Source organism: Centropristis striata, chromosome 14 (assembly GCF_030273125.1).
Source record: "Centropristis striata isolate RG_2023a ecotype Rhode Island chromosome 14, C.striata_1.0, whole genome shotgun sequence".
NCBI lineage: Eukaryota > Metazoa > Chordata > Actinopteri > Perciformes > Serranidae > Centropristis > Centropristis striata.
In genome coordinates, this window is record NC_081530.1 from 5,403,875 (window position 1) to 5,416,966 (window position 13,092).

The 13,092-nt window shown below is 37.3% G+C and overlaps 1 protein-coding gene across 1 annotated transcript in view; it reads left to right on the forward strand.

Annotated features, from left to right (window-relative positions):
- Nucleotides 1–13,092, forward strand: part of LOC131984693 (thrombospondin type-1 domain-containing protein 7A-like) — a 117,834-nt gene that overhangs the window by 49,150 nt on the left and 55,592 nt on the right. Inside the window, exons 3-5 of the mRNA XM_059349610.1 lie at nt 660–908; nt 2,873–3,054; nt 11,140–11,295. Coding sequence (XP_059205593.1) covers nt 660–908; nt 2,873–3,054; nt 11,140–11,295 — 587 coding nt within the window. The remainder of the gene's footprint in view (nt 1–659; nt 909–2,872; nt 3,055–11,139; nt 11,296–13,092) is intronic.

Below are 13,092 nucleotides of genomic sequence, written 5' to 3' on the forward strand. Positions count from 1 at the left end.
TGACATATCCTAAATATACACTACCGGTCAAAAGTTTTAGAACACCACAATTTTTCAATTCTTTATTGAAATTCAAGCAGTTCAATTCCAATGAACAGCTAGAATGGGTACAAAGGTAAGTGGTGAACTGCCAGAGGTAAATAAAAAAAGGTAAGGTTAACCAAAACTGAAAAAGAATGTACATTTCATAATTATACAAAAAGGCCTTTTTCAGGGAACAAGGAATGAAAAAAGCAGTTCTGCAGCAACGGAGGTTGATCAAGCCTTGAAAGTTGCTAAGTTGCTACCAATTCCTAAAGGTGTCCCAACTTTTCTTGATCACTTACAACCTACAAGTTGCTCCACATTTATGGGAACTTTCTGAAGAATATTTGATTTCCATTGTAGAAAGAATGCCACGAGTGTGTTCAGCTGTTCTATCTGTTTAGGTGGCTACTTCCATGAGTCAACAGTTTAGAATACATTTTCCTTTCTAAACTGATTCTATGATTTATTTTTTAACTTCAGTTGTTTATTTGTTACATGCATTAATTTCAGAGTACACTGAGACATTAAACTGCATCATTTTCAATAAAATTCTGGAAAAGTTGGAGTGTTCTAAAACTTTGACCAGTAGTGTAACTTAAAGTGGCTTAAGGTATTTTGTTTTGTCCTTTCAGCCTCTGCTCCCAGGAGTCGTTCCCAGTGACCTTCCAGGCCTGCGTCATGACCAAAGACTGTGATGTCACTGAATGGTCTGAATGGTCAACTTGCTCCAAGGAGTGTTATGACCCCAACGGGGTCAAGGGGGAGCGCACTCGCACCAGAAAAGTGAGCCAGTTCCCAATCAACGAAGGAGCAGATTGTCCTGAACTTGAGGAGAAGGAGCCCTGCAGCCCCCAGGGAGACAGAGTGCCACCCTGCATTGTGTAAGCACTGGATACTGAGAGAAGGAGTTATACAACTAAAGCACAAGCGTTGCTAGTTTCCTGAGTCAAGATGGATTGCTGTGGCTCAGTTGGTAGAGTTGGTTGGCCCCTAACCGAAGGTGGTTCGATCCCTGACCGTTGCAGCCTACATGTCGAAGTATCCTTGAGCAAGATACTGAACCCCAAATTGCTCCCGATGCTGCGTTCATCTGTGTGTGAATGAATTCCCGATGGTGGCAGGTGGCACTGTTTAGGGTAGCCTCTGCCACCAGTATGAATGTGTGTGTGAAAGGGTGAATGAGCGCAGTCTGTAGTGTAAAGCGCTTTGAGTGGTCGCAAAGCGACTAGAAAAGCGATATATAAGTGCAGGTCCATTACCATTATCTCTGCAAAGGAAAAGTGCTCACTAACACAGATTTAAACTAATTTCTGAGCAAAATGTGAGATAAATAGGCCTCTTGTGTACATAGAAAAAGTTTTAGAACATTGATTTCGGCTCATGAAAAATTGGAGCAAAAAAAGTGTTGCGTTTAATTGCTCAGTGTAAGTAAAAACTTTGGGAAGAGGTGGAAGGGGAGCCTTAAAAACACTAACTGTAGTCAGAGACACAGCTGGCTTCACATAGATCAACACCTTTAAGGATAAAACTAGAGGAACGTATCCCTCAACTGACTGAGCAAAAATAATCTCCTGAATAATCATTCTTATCTTTCTTAAAAGAGGAACCAGAGGGGCAGCATACATTTGTGATAAAATTACATCAAATCTAGATTCTATCAAAGCAAGGCATAATGAAAGCATAGGGACTCAAAAGAGGTGACATTTCCAAGACCTGATAGTCTATGTGGTGAAAATAATTAAAGATTGATTTGAGGAAAAAGCAACAATACCGCAACAATTGCTCAATCTATTGTTGCAGAATGACACACGCCTCACCATGGGGTCCCCAATGATAAGTGTGGAGGGGCCAGTGTCAACAAATCACGTAGCACAGCAGGAGGCGTAGGAGAAGTGAGAAAATATGGAATGCCACCAGTGGCCACTTAGGTCAGAGTGGGAGTCGGAGTGGTGCTCCTGCTTCTTTGTGTAATGTCACGGAGTGGGCTCCTCCAGATGGTGGATGACGGAGGCGTTTAGGTGTTTAGCCAGGGGACGGTGGAGTATGTATGTATATATATACATATATATCCCTTTATCAGGCAAAGAACTATATTTGGTAACTTCAGGTAATATTTTGAGAAAAAAGTTGCAAATTTTCTAGATTAAAGTGGCAAATCTACAAGAAAAAAAGTCGCAGATTTAAGAGATTTAAAGTGGCAAATCTGCGCGAAAAAAGGTGCGGATTTACAAGAAAAAAGTGGGGGAAAATCTGCTTTTTTCCCCCCAGATTCACCACTTTAAATCTCATAAATCTACGCATTTTTCTCTCGTAGATTTGCCACTTTTATCTCGTAGACTTTTTTCTCAAAATATTATTTTCGTATGTTTTTTTGTTTTTTTTACACATTCTGGCTGTATGTAATATCCTCCAATATTCTCTAGGGTTGAAATTTGGAATTTGCAAGTATTTCAATGAGTGTCCTATTAAGGGTTAAGGTGGTGAATCTGGGAGAAAAAAGTTGTTTTTTCCCCCTTTTTTCTCGTAAATCTGCGACTTTTTTTGCGCAGATTTGCCACTTTAAATCTCTTAAATCTGTGACGTTTTTTCTTGTAGATTTGCCACTTTAATCTAGTAAATTTGCAACTTTTTTTCCTCAAAATATTACCTGAAGTTACCAAATATAGTTCTTTGCCTGATAAAGGGTTAAACACACACAGACACACACACACACACACACACACACACACACACTCACAAGAAAATTGTTGTTATTGTTGTCTTGAATTGTATTTTTAGGAAACACAATAATGGACTGATATACTTAAATCAGACTAACTCTTCATGTGTCCACCTCTGTCCTCAGTTACAGCTGGAAGACTACAGAGTGGACAGAATGCAGAGTGGACATGCTGCTGAGTCAACAGGACCGTCGCCGTGGAAACCAGACCGGGTTGTGTGGAGGAGGGATTCAGACTCGGGAGGTCTATTGTGTCCAGACTAGCGCTGAAACACCACCCAACCTCAGCTCACTCAGGAGCAAAGAAGGTGACTAGCCCAGCATTCTTTCCTTTTTTCATCTCTTCAGTTTTTGTTATTGCTTTATTTGTTTTATTGTAAGATCGCTTTATTCACAATTTAACACCACATGTTTAGCTGACTTTATTTATTTAGGTTGTTGATTATACATTATTTATTGATTGATTTACCCTTTCTGTGTTGAAAACCACATGCAAGAGAATTTTTAAAAAGTACAGGGAAATTAAAATTAAATGAAAATCATTCTTGGGCCAAGATGTCTCAAGTCAATGCTTTTATATTTTCCTGCATTTGACTAAAAACTCATTAATGTTAAAATCAAACTAACATCTGAATTAAAGAATACAATATGAGTATGAAGTTGACATCACAAGATAATCACTTCATATTTAAATAGTACTATGCATCATGTAATTTGTCAAACTGAGGTTATGGTTGGGGAAAGATACAGGTCTCCTTTATGCTTTGAAGAAGTCAGTATTGACTTTAGGCAGAAAACAGCCCAATTTGCCTTTTTGAAATAAGAAATAAGTAATCTAACAAATAGCTATTACTTATCGCTATATGAATTGTAATAGATCGGGTGGTATAATTACTGTAAAAAAAAAAAACAAGACTGTGCCAAACATGTCTTTTGTCCCACCTCTACACTCGCTGCAGGTTTACTACACTGCAAAAAAAGAAAAGTTGGGTGAACTCAAAATTTCAAGGCAACAAACTTTGATACATTTTTTAGTTGGACAATTAAACTAAATATTTTAAGTTTTGTTTTTGAGTTTGCTCAAGTCTGAATCTCTCTGGCACGATTGTAACGCCGCTATGAAATGTCAGCTAATGTTGTGACCACAATTTTGAGTTAGCATTGATACGCTAATGGCTACTCTTGTAGCTGTCACAAGCAGCGCCGCTAGCATCAGTTAGCCGCTAGCATCAGTTAGCCGCTAGCTTCAGTTAGCCGCTAGCTTTCGCTAATGACCAAATTTCACAACAAAGAAATAAGAGTTAGCAGAACTATTGTCCCTTGTGAACCCCAACTTAAAGATATAACAACTCACAAACTTGTTTTTGAGCATACAACTGGCTTCATTTGTTGTGCTAACTTACATTAATACCCTAAATGTCAGTAATTTATATTTCCAAGTTTTAACAACTTAAATCACTGTTTTAGGCAAAAAAATACAAGTTGGCTTTTTTGCAGTGTATGTGCCAAAGTAGATACTTAAAGAGGTTTTCCCCTCATATTTAACCTAGGACTGAGCCATATGAATATGCAAATGTACATGCAGAAGCCATACAGAGGGGAAAGCTGATGAAATATGAGTTTTCACATAAATTAATAGCATTACTTAGCACATGTGCTGCAAGTAGCCTGGTAGCACACCCATGCTTATAGCACACACACAATAAATCTCAGTCCATCTGGCCAGGGAAAGTGAACTGGCATCTGCTGCTAGAAATTATTCAGATCAGATACTCACAACCAATTATGGTCTCTTATCCTTTAGTGTCAACATTCCACATTGTTCCACATGTTGCCAAAAGTGTTGAGTGTCACTTTCCACTATTTCCTTTGACATAATTTTGTCAACATATTTAATTATTCATGCAAGGGTGTTCCATGGAGCCTAACTGGCTGTGTTTGTTGTTGGGGAACCAGTTTAGGATGGAGTTAGCATGACAAATTATTTTGAAAAATTGGTAACGCTTTATATTAAGGTCCTTGTAATAACCATTAATTAACAAGTAATAAGGCATTGTTCTTGCTTTAGATCCCTTTAGCTGCAAAAATCATAGTTAACAGTTAACAACTGCATAGTTAACTTATAATAGGTGAACAATAAAGTATATTTTAATATCAATAAGCAAACAAAAGATTAATAAAGGCATGGCAAAGACATAATGGGTGGGTTATGGGTGTTTGTAATGCTATTATGAAGAATTATAAGATACTCATGAGGCTTTTATTAATGTTCTTATTATACATCTCTTATAGCCTGCTATTAGCTGTATTATAATGCCATTATTAACACTTATATAGGCTTATAAACACACAGTAATGTAAATAAGCATCTTGTAAGGACTCACAAGGGCCTTATGACTTGTCAATTAATGGTTATTACAAGGACCTTAATATAAAGCGTTATCGAAAATTTTGTAAAAAAAATAAATAAATCCCCTCTTCAAAAAAATATTTGTTTTAGCTATTTTAATTTACCAAAAAAGGAATCATATCGTCATTGGTTCTCCCTACTGGTTCTTGTATTTCAGTGTACTGCAATATACATAGTTGTGTTTCCAAGTAGCAAAAGAAATTGTAGGTATTGCATATCTCCAAAACCATAACCCTAACCCAAGGGCAGGACACAGACTTAGGTGGCAATCAGGTTTAAACAGTTTATTGGCAACCTGCAGCTAAAGGCAGGGAGGGCTAAAGGGGAATAGAGAAGAAGGGCTGAAGCGAGCCAGGCACAATGTGGCAGAGGGAGTGGAGGCAGGACTTCAGCTGCAGCAGGACAAGTGGGATGCAGATGGGCGGAGGTGACGGAGATCCAAAGGGTTGGTGATCCTGAGCACAATGGGAAATGTGTTAGGAGGCAGTTAGGTAACATGAAAAGTTAACAAAAACTGACACAGAAAAACGCTGGCAATGCCAGAGTAGCTGCCGGTGTACTCAGTAGTTTGGCAAACAATGAATAAAGAGCCAGGGTTCTTGTTCTGCAGCAGATAATTAAATGAGACACACATACAGACACATGAGTAAGGAGAAAACACAAGAGAAAGTGAGGATTAAGGCCTGATCATAACACACAATGGTGAGATTTATGCATGAGTTTTTTCATGTAGTTTCAGGTTTCTACCATTCAGCCGCTTCTGTACCAGAGTGATTCTGGCCTGCAGGCGATTTAAGACAGTTTTTCTGTTAGACGCTGTAATGTGAGAATTTTACCCTTGCCCAGTACTGAATAATTAATAGATGTCAAGCATCATGGTCAAGAGATGTTAAATTATCGAGCTAAGAATTTGACAGCTAGCTGCAGGAAAATCACTTCCTAGTCTGCTTTTTCCGACTTTGCCGAACTTCATAATTTACAATAAGACATGCTTTTGACTGTTTCAGATATGGTATTAGGGTATTTGGATATGATCTTGTGCACTGCTCCCAATGAGCATATAGACCTGTTTAACTGTGCTTAGGCTATTTGTATGTTCTTGTCTGCATTGTGAAACATCCTGGTATTTTTCTAACAGTGGTGTTATAAGTTGTATTGACCATCAGCTTAAGAGTTTCCACAGATGGCTGTGCCATATTCAACCCAGTTTTGCTCACATCTTCAGTTTTATGAAAATCGACATTGTTTCTGTAATAATGATTTGGATTGTAATTGATTTTCTTGCAATTTAGATTCATGGACTAATTGTGCTTGCATTGTTGTTTAACGATACATTGACATGCATTTCAGTTATGTAGTCTACAAGTCTGGGAGTATATATTAACCCTTTATTGGGCGAAGAACTATATTTGGTAACTTCAGTGGATATCAAAATGGGGTCCCCGTCTCTCTGTGAGGTCGTAGAACCATATGGATTTGTAATATTTAGAGAAAAAAGTTGCAAATTTACTAGATTAAAGTGGCAAATCTACAAGAAAAAAAGTTGCAGATCTAAGAGATTTAAAGTGATAAATCTGTGCGAAAAAAGTCACAGATTTACGAGAAAAAAGTGAAAAAAAACCCCCTCAAAAATCTCATTAATCTGCACAAATTTTTCTCGTAGATTTGCCACTTTAACCTCGTAAATTTATTTGTCAAAATATTACCCCCCTCCCCCGGGTCCGTATGTTTTTTTTTTTTTTTTTTACACATTCTGGCTGTATGTAATATCCTCCAATATTCTCTAGGGTGGAAATTTGGAATTTGCAAGTATTTCAATGAGTGCCCTATTAAGGGTTAATTAAAATTGTAGGCCTTTTGTAATAAGCTATGTGGACCCAAATGCACGACTCAAGAGGCAGGTTATCAGTGCAAACACAATCCTTTATTGATTACAGCTGGTGTAATGTGCAGGGGGGAGGGGTGGAGTGTATTTTCAGGATCCAACCGTGGCAGGTGAGGTTGGATCCTGCCAGCTCAGGTCAGGGAACAAAGTCTTTTGTTTGGTGTCTACCATGTGGTATTGGCGACGCCGCGTCAGCATGTAGAGATGGATCTTGTAGGTTAACTCACACGACTTGAGAAGCACAGGGTAGCAAGTGACAGGAGCATTAGCACACAAGCTAATTAACACCAGGAAGCACCAAAAACACAAGCGGAGAAAAGGTACGAGGAACTGCCACACTGGCTGATGAAAAGATCTGGCAATGAGTGAAGAGAAGACCGGGGGATTTATATTGATTGCTGGATTAGGAAACCTGGTCCTGCCTGGGAAACAAAGCCAAGCACGTGCACTCACACACACACACACACATAGAACAGACAGGGGAGGAGGCACAGGATCAGACAAACGGGCGTATCCCAAAGTCAGGCATCCTTCCTTGGTAGGACCCTTCCTTCAGAGTCCTTCTATCACTGGTATAACACACTCATAGAAACAGCCTTCAGTGTGCAGGTGTGTGTTATTGTGTAATTCAGCTATTCTCAACCTTGGGGTCGGGACCCCAATTGGGGTCGCGAGATGATTTCTGGGGGTCGCCAAATCATTTTGGAAGTCAGCTCTGTCTCCACTGTGTTAAAGTGTTCATGTGTTAATGTGTTTTAGTCTTTTTGATACAAAATGACCAAAAAAAGACACAAAATGACCAAAAAAGACACAAATTGACCACAAAATGATCAAAAAAAGACACAAAATGACCAAAAAAGACACAAATTGACCACAAAATAATCAAAAAAAGACACAATAAAAGACACAAAATGACCGAAAAAAGACACAAAATTACAAAAAACACACACAAAATGACCAAAAAAAAGACATTAAGTGACCAAAAAGAGTAAAACACATTAACACACGAACACTTTAACACATTGGAGACAGAGCTGACTTCCAAAATGATTTGGCGACCCCCAGAAATCATCTTGCGACACCAATTGGGGTCCCGACCCCAAGGTTGAGAATAGCTGCTCTGGAGGATCCTGGACACACACAGAGGATTTTTTCATTTATCACTGACAAGAATAGGTGCCACATGACCAATTAAAGAGGTTACTTCCACAGAAACACAGACACAAAAGAGTAACATAAAACATAAACTGAGAAAAGTGACAAGAATAAATATATGAAACATGAATGGAATACCCAGGAACCTTGCTGCATCATATTCAATTACTTTTTGAATCGCCTGCATTTTGTGTTTTTCTTTACATAAATGAAGCCATAACTACCATAATTGTGCACCAGAATCCAATGAATGAAGTCTTTGATGCTCAAAATGAACTACTTGATAGAATTATTAGAAAATAATCTGATATTAATGTAATGAAAAAAGCACCTAATCACAACACTTGACATATCAAGTGCTCTTGTGTTACGGTGGTACTCAAGGCCATGCCACATGTATGCATAGTTAAGCAACACTATTAAAGGATGCACCTTTGGCCAAGTGGAGGCAATTTGCATGTGAATGAGGCTTCGTCCTGTGGCACAGCGAGAATGATTCATCATCCTGACGACCTTGCAGAGAATCACAGCTGCTTGGATCTGAGGTCTACCGAGAATCAGCCATGGAAGACTGGTCTGCTGCGTGGGGGAAACAAAGAAAACAACTTTGTGGTTTCAAAGCTGCCTGGTTTTGAAATATTTGGGGTTTTAGGGCTGGGTGCTGTGAATAAAAGAGTAGAGTGTTGATTTATATTTTAAGGAGAAGTGATTTGAAATGATTTTCTGGGGTATATACAGTGGCGGTTGTTAGAAAAAATGCATGAGTAAACCTTGAAAATTGAATAATCTGACACCAACAGGAAGAAACCTCACCAATTATTTCTGCGCAGTCTTTGATGGGGAATGATGAGCAGGAGATGTCAAATTTCTCAGTTTTAACAAAAGTTTATTACAATACGTCAAAAAATGTGCATTATACAGAGATCTCCGGGTTCACTCTCCATGTCCCTGAATACAAACAGACGGGTTTCAGTTTGTGAAGTCTGAAACACGTCTCTCTCCCTGAATCCATTAAAATACTAATATTTGTTTACAAAACATGCTGGTCAATTTCTTCCAGGAAGTTCTGCCTTCTTCATCCGCTGATTCGCCAGTCTTCATCACTTATACATACAATCAATGCTGCCCAGAGCAAGGCCATGCTGACCTGCTAACAAACTTGTTATGATGAACATTTTGCCTTGTTATGTTGTACAGAGATATAACAAGAGCCCAAATATTCTTCAATGTCTACTTGTTATTTTAAAGTCTAAAAAATATAAGACAGACAATAATATTCTTTGTGATTATTGAATCTTAATTAGTTTAAGCAAATGGAATATATGTAATTAAAGTAATCACAGTTTCTAAATCAACATTAACACACAAGCATAATCATTGTATCAAAATCATATTGCCTGATTCATATAAATGCATAGAGATAGACATTATCAAGGTTTAGTGAATTACGCTTGCATAGTGACCTGTGATGACTGTTGGAGAAAAATCACAAAGACAAAAAAAGAGAGGAAGACAGTAACATTTCATCTCAAACAATGTAGACTATTCAAATTATTCTAACACAGTTCCAGACCAGTGTTACTGTGGGGGCCAAGCAGGGGCCAGTGTTTAATCAGAGGGGCACATTAAAAATCGTCAAAAATGATATTTAAGCATTCAAAACCTTTATTCTAGTGTATTTAAACATCTTATTTAAGTATATTTGGAAGATACAAATTCATTTAAATAATGAGACTATGTTGAGACCAACAATAACAATTATTTTTGTGCACAATTACTTTTTTTATATTCTGGAAGTGCAGGACAGTAATAATGATCTTATTTTATACATACACAAGCTTTTATTGAACAATTAAACTATGAAACAATGTACATATTCTGGGTTCCTTTTGTCTACAATGACGTATTGTTTGAACAAAAAACAGGTAAAAATTGTTCTGTCGTTCATCGTTTTTCATCATTTTATTATTAATTTGACACTGGGACCACAGCAGGGGCCAAGGGCTTCTTCACAGGGGCAGTGGCCCCTGGAGGCCCCTGTGTAGAACCACCACTTAGTATATAGGATTCTGAAGGATGTACAGTACATGCTTCTTCTGTGCAGCTTTTAAACTGAATAAAAATAAGAAACTATAATATTGGCGGCAGGTGGTGCAGAGGGACACACTCTTCTACCATTGTAGCAACCTGACTTCATTCCCTGACCATCATTCCTTTGTAAAATTGTGTTTGCGGCATTATCAATGGCACAAACTGTGGAATATGTTCTGGACATCAAATTGTCAAATTTCATGCTTAACCCTTTAATGCACAACATATGGACAACCCTTTTAATACACAACATGGGTTAAAAATGACTCATTCATCCAAATTTGACTTAAAATTAAATGACCTAATATTATAATAGTAATTTCTTTAAAATAGTTACTTTCCACACTCATATATTTCATATATTTAACATGTTTATGTATCATTTTGTCACACATATAGTTTATCTGGAAGGTATTCACAGCACTTCACATTTTTTTTATGTTTCAGCCTTATTCCAAAATGGATTAAATTCACTTTTCCTTAAAATTATGCACACAATACCCCATAATTAAATTTTTGACCCATGTTGTGCAGTAGAAGCATAGTGATACAAAAAGGGTTTTCATTCAAAAAGTAAGAAATGAAAACAAAAAAATAGGATGTATGATGATCAGAAACAAGTTGATTGAAGAAACCCTGGACTACTGAATGATGAAATTAATTTATTGCAAAGATATAGAAAATTAAAAACTCAGTCGGGTCACTTTAGACCCATGTTGTGCATCAAAGGGTTAATGTCTCTAGTTTTTCCGTTCTTTTTCATTTTTACTATAGCTGTGTTACATTTTGCTGTGATGAAAACAAGTTTCACTGCAATACATTATTCCAAAGCTTTTGTCTGTGTCTCCGTAGCTTTGCGACCAATGAACAGTGATCTGTGTCTGAGTATCCCCCCAAACACCACCCAGCTCTGCCACATCAGCTGTCCTGTGGAGTGTGAGGTGTCGTCATGGAGCGCCTGGGGACCCTGCACCTTTGAAAACTGCCAGGACGAGACGGCTAAAAAAGGTAAGAAGTCAGTGAGAATTATAATGTCTCTGTCATGATGGAGTTAATGGAGTTCAACAGCCATCTCACAATTAGGGCCTTGCTCTTCTAAAACTTGGCACCTGTTATTTTATACTGATGGATGGATTCATGTATGAATATTGAAATAGCCATTTTCATAAAAATAACCTTTACTTGGATCCAAAAACTAACAAACAAACAAAAACAAATGGATTAATAACAATTTTTTTTGTGTCCTACAACATCTATGAGAAAAAGATTACAAAATCACCAGCAAGGTAGAAAGTCACATTTACTCTACACAGCATTACAATTATCCATATATAACAGTCTACACAGCATTATAATTATCAACATAAAAATCTACACAGCATTATAATTATCCAAATATAACAATCCACACAGCATTATAATCATCCAAATATAACAATCTACACACCATTATAATTATCCATATATAAAAATCTACACAGCATTATAATTATCCAAATATAACAATCCACACAGCATTATAATCATCCAAATATAACAATCTACACACCATTATAATTATCCATATATAAAAATCTACACAGCATTATAATTATCCATATATAACAATCTACACAGCATTATAATTATCAATATAAAAATCCACACAGCATTGCAATTATCCATAAATTACAATCTACACAGCATTATAATTATCCATATATAACAATCTACACAGCATTATAATTATCCAAATATAACACATTCTACATGATGTACTTCCGGGATGTATCTTCTGTTGTGTCATGTTAGTATTAATCATTAAATATGGAATTAAGTTTTAGAAATAAAGTCCCGTGGCAGCCAAAGCGTCATCATCTCCTCTGTCTTTTTGTGGGCTGTTGTGTCAGGTCGTGGTGGTCCATCAGCAGAGTTGACACAGTCGCTGCTTCAGCCCTTAATTATCCCTGAAACAGCAGCGTCCGCCATGACTAATGCATATTGACTGTGCCTTAATGAAGCACCTTGTATGAAAGGGAGGGCTTCAAATTGTCCTCCATGCATCTTAATGATGGATCTGCTCCCACTTGTTAGTTTTCTCACTACTCTACTCCTGCTCTAGCAGTTGTTTGCTGTACGTACATAATAAAAGTGAACATAAACATGCACACACATCCTAAAGCAGGGGTCTCAAACTCAAATTACCTGGGGGCCGCTGGAGGCACTATCAAAATGAATCAAAATAGATCAAAATACACAGAATTACCAAAAAAGACACAAACTTATTTAAAAAGACACAAAATGACCCAAAAAAGACACAAAATTATAAAAAAGACACAAAATTACCAAAAAATACACAAAAATTATTTAAAAAGACACAAAATGACACAAAAAAGACACAAAATAACCAAAAAAAGACACAAAATTATAAAAAAACACACACAAAATGACCAAAAAATACACAGAATTACCAAAAAATACACAAAATGACCCCAAAAAGACACAAAATTACCAAAAAAGTAATTAAAGGGACCTTCTACACACAACAAGGTAAATTTACATTCATATAAAACTCACATTAAACTTTCATATCAAGGTGGTGCCACAAAATATCGTCACGAGGGCCGCAATTAGCCCGCGGACCGTGAGTTTGAGACCCATGTCCTAAAGTGTGTGAAAGCTGGCTCTCATTATCTGTGAAAATATAACTAAAACTGTATCATCCTGGCATCAAACCATGTATCTGCCTGCCTGTCAGAACATGGCTTACAACACATTAGTGTAATGTACACAGAGTGTTTGTTGAATGCTGCTTTGGACTGTTTG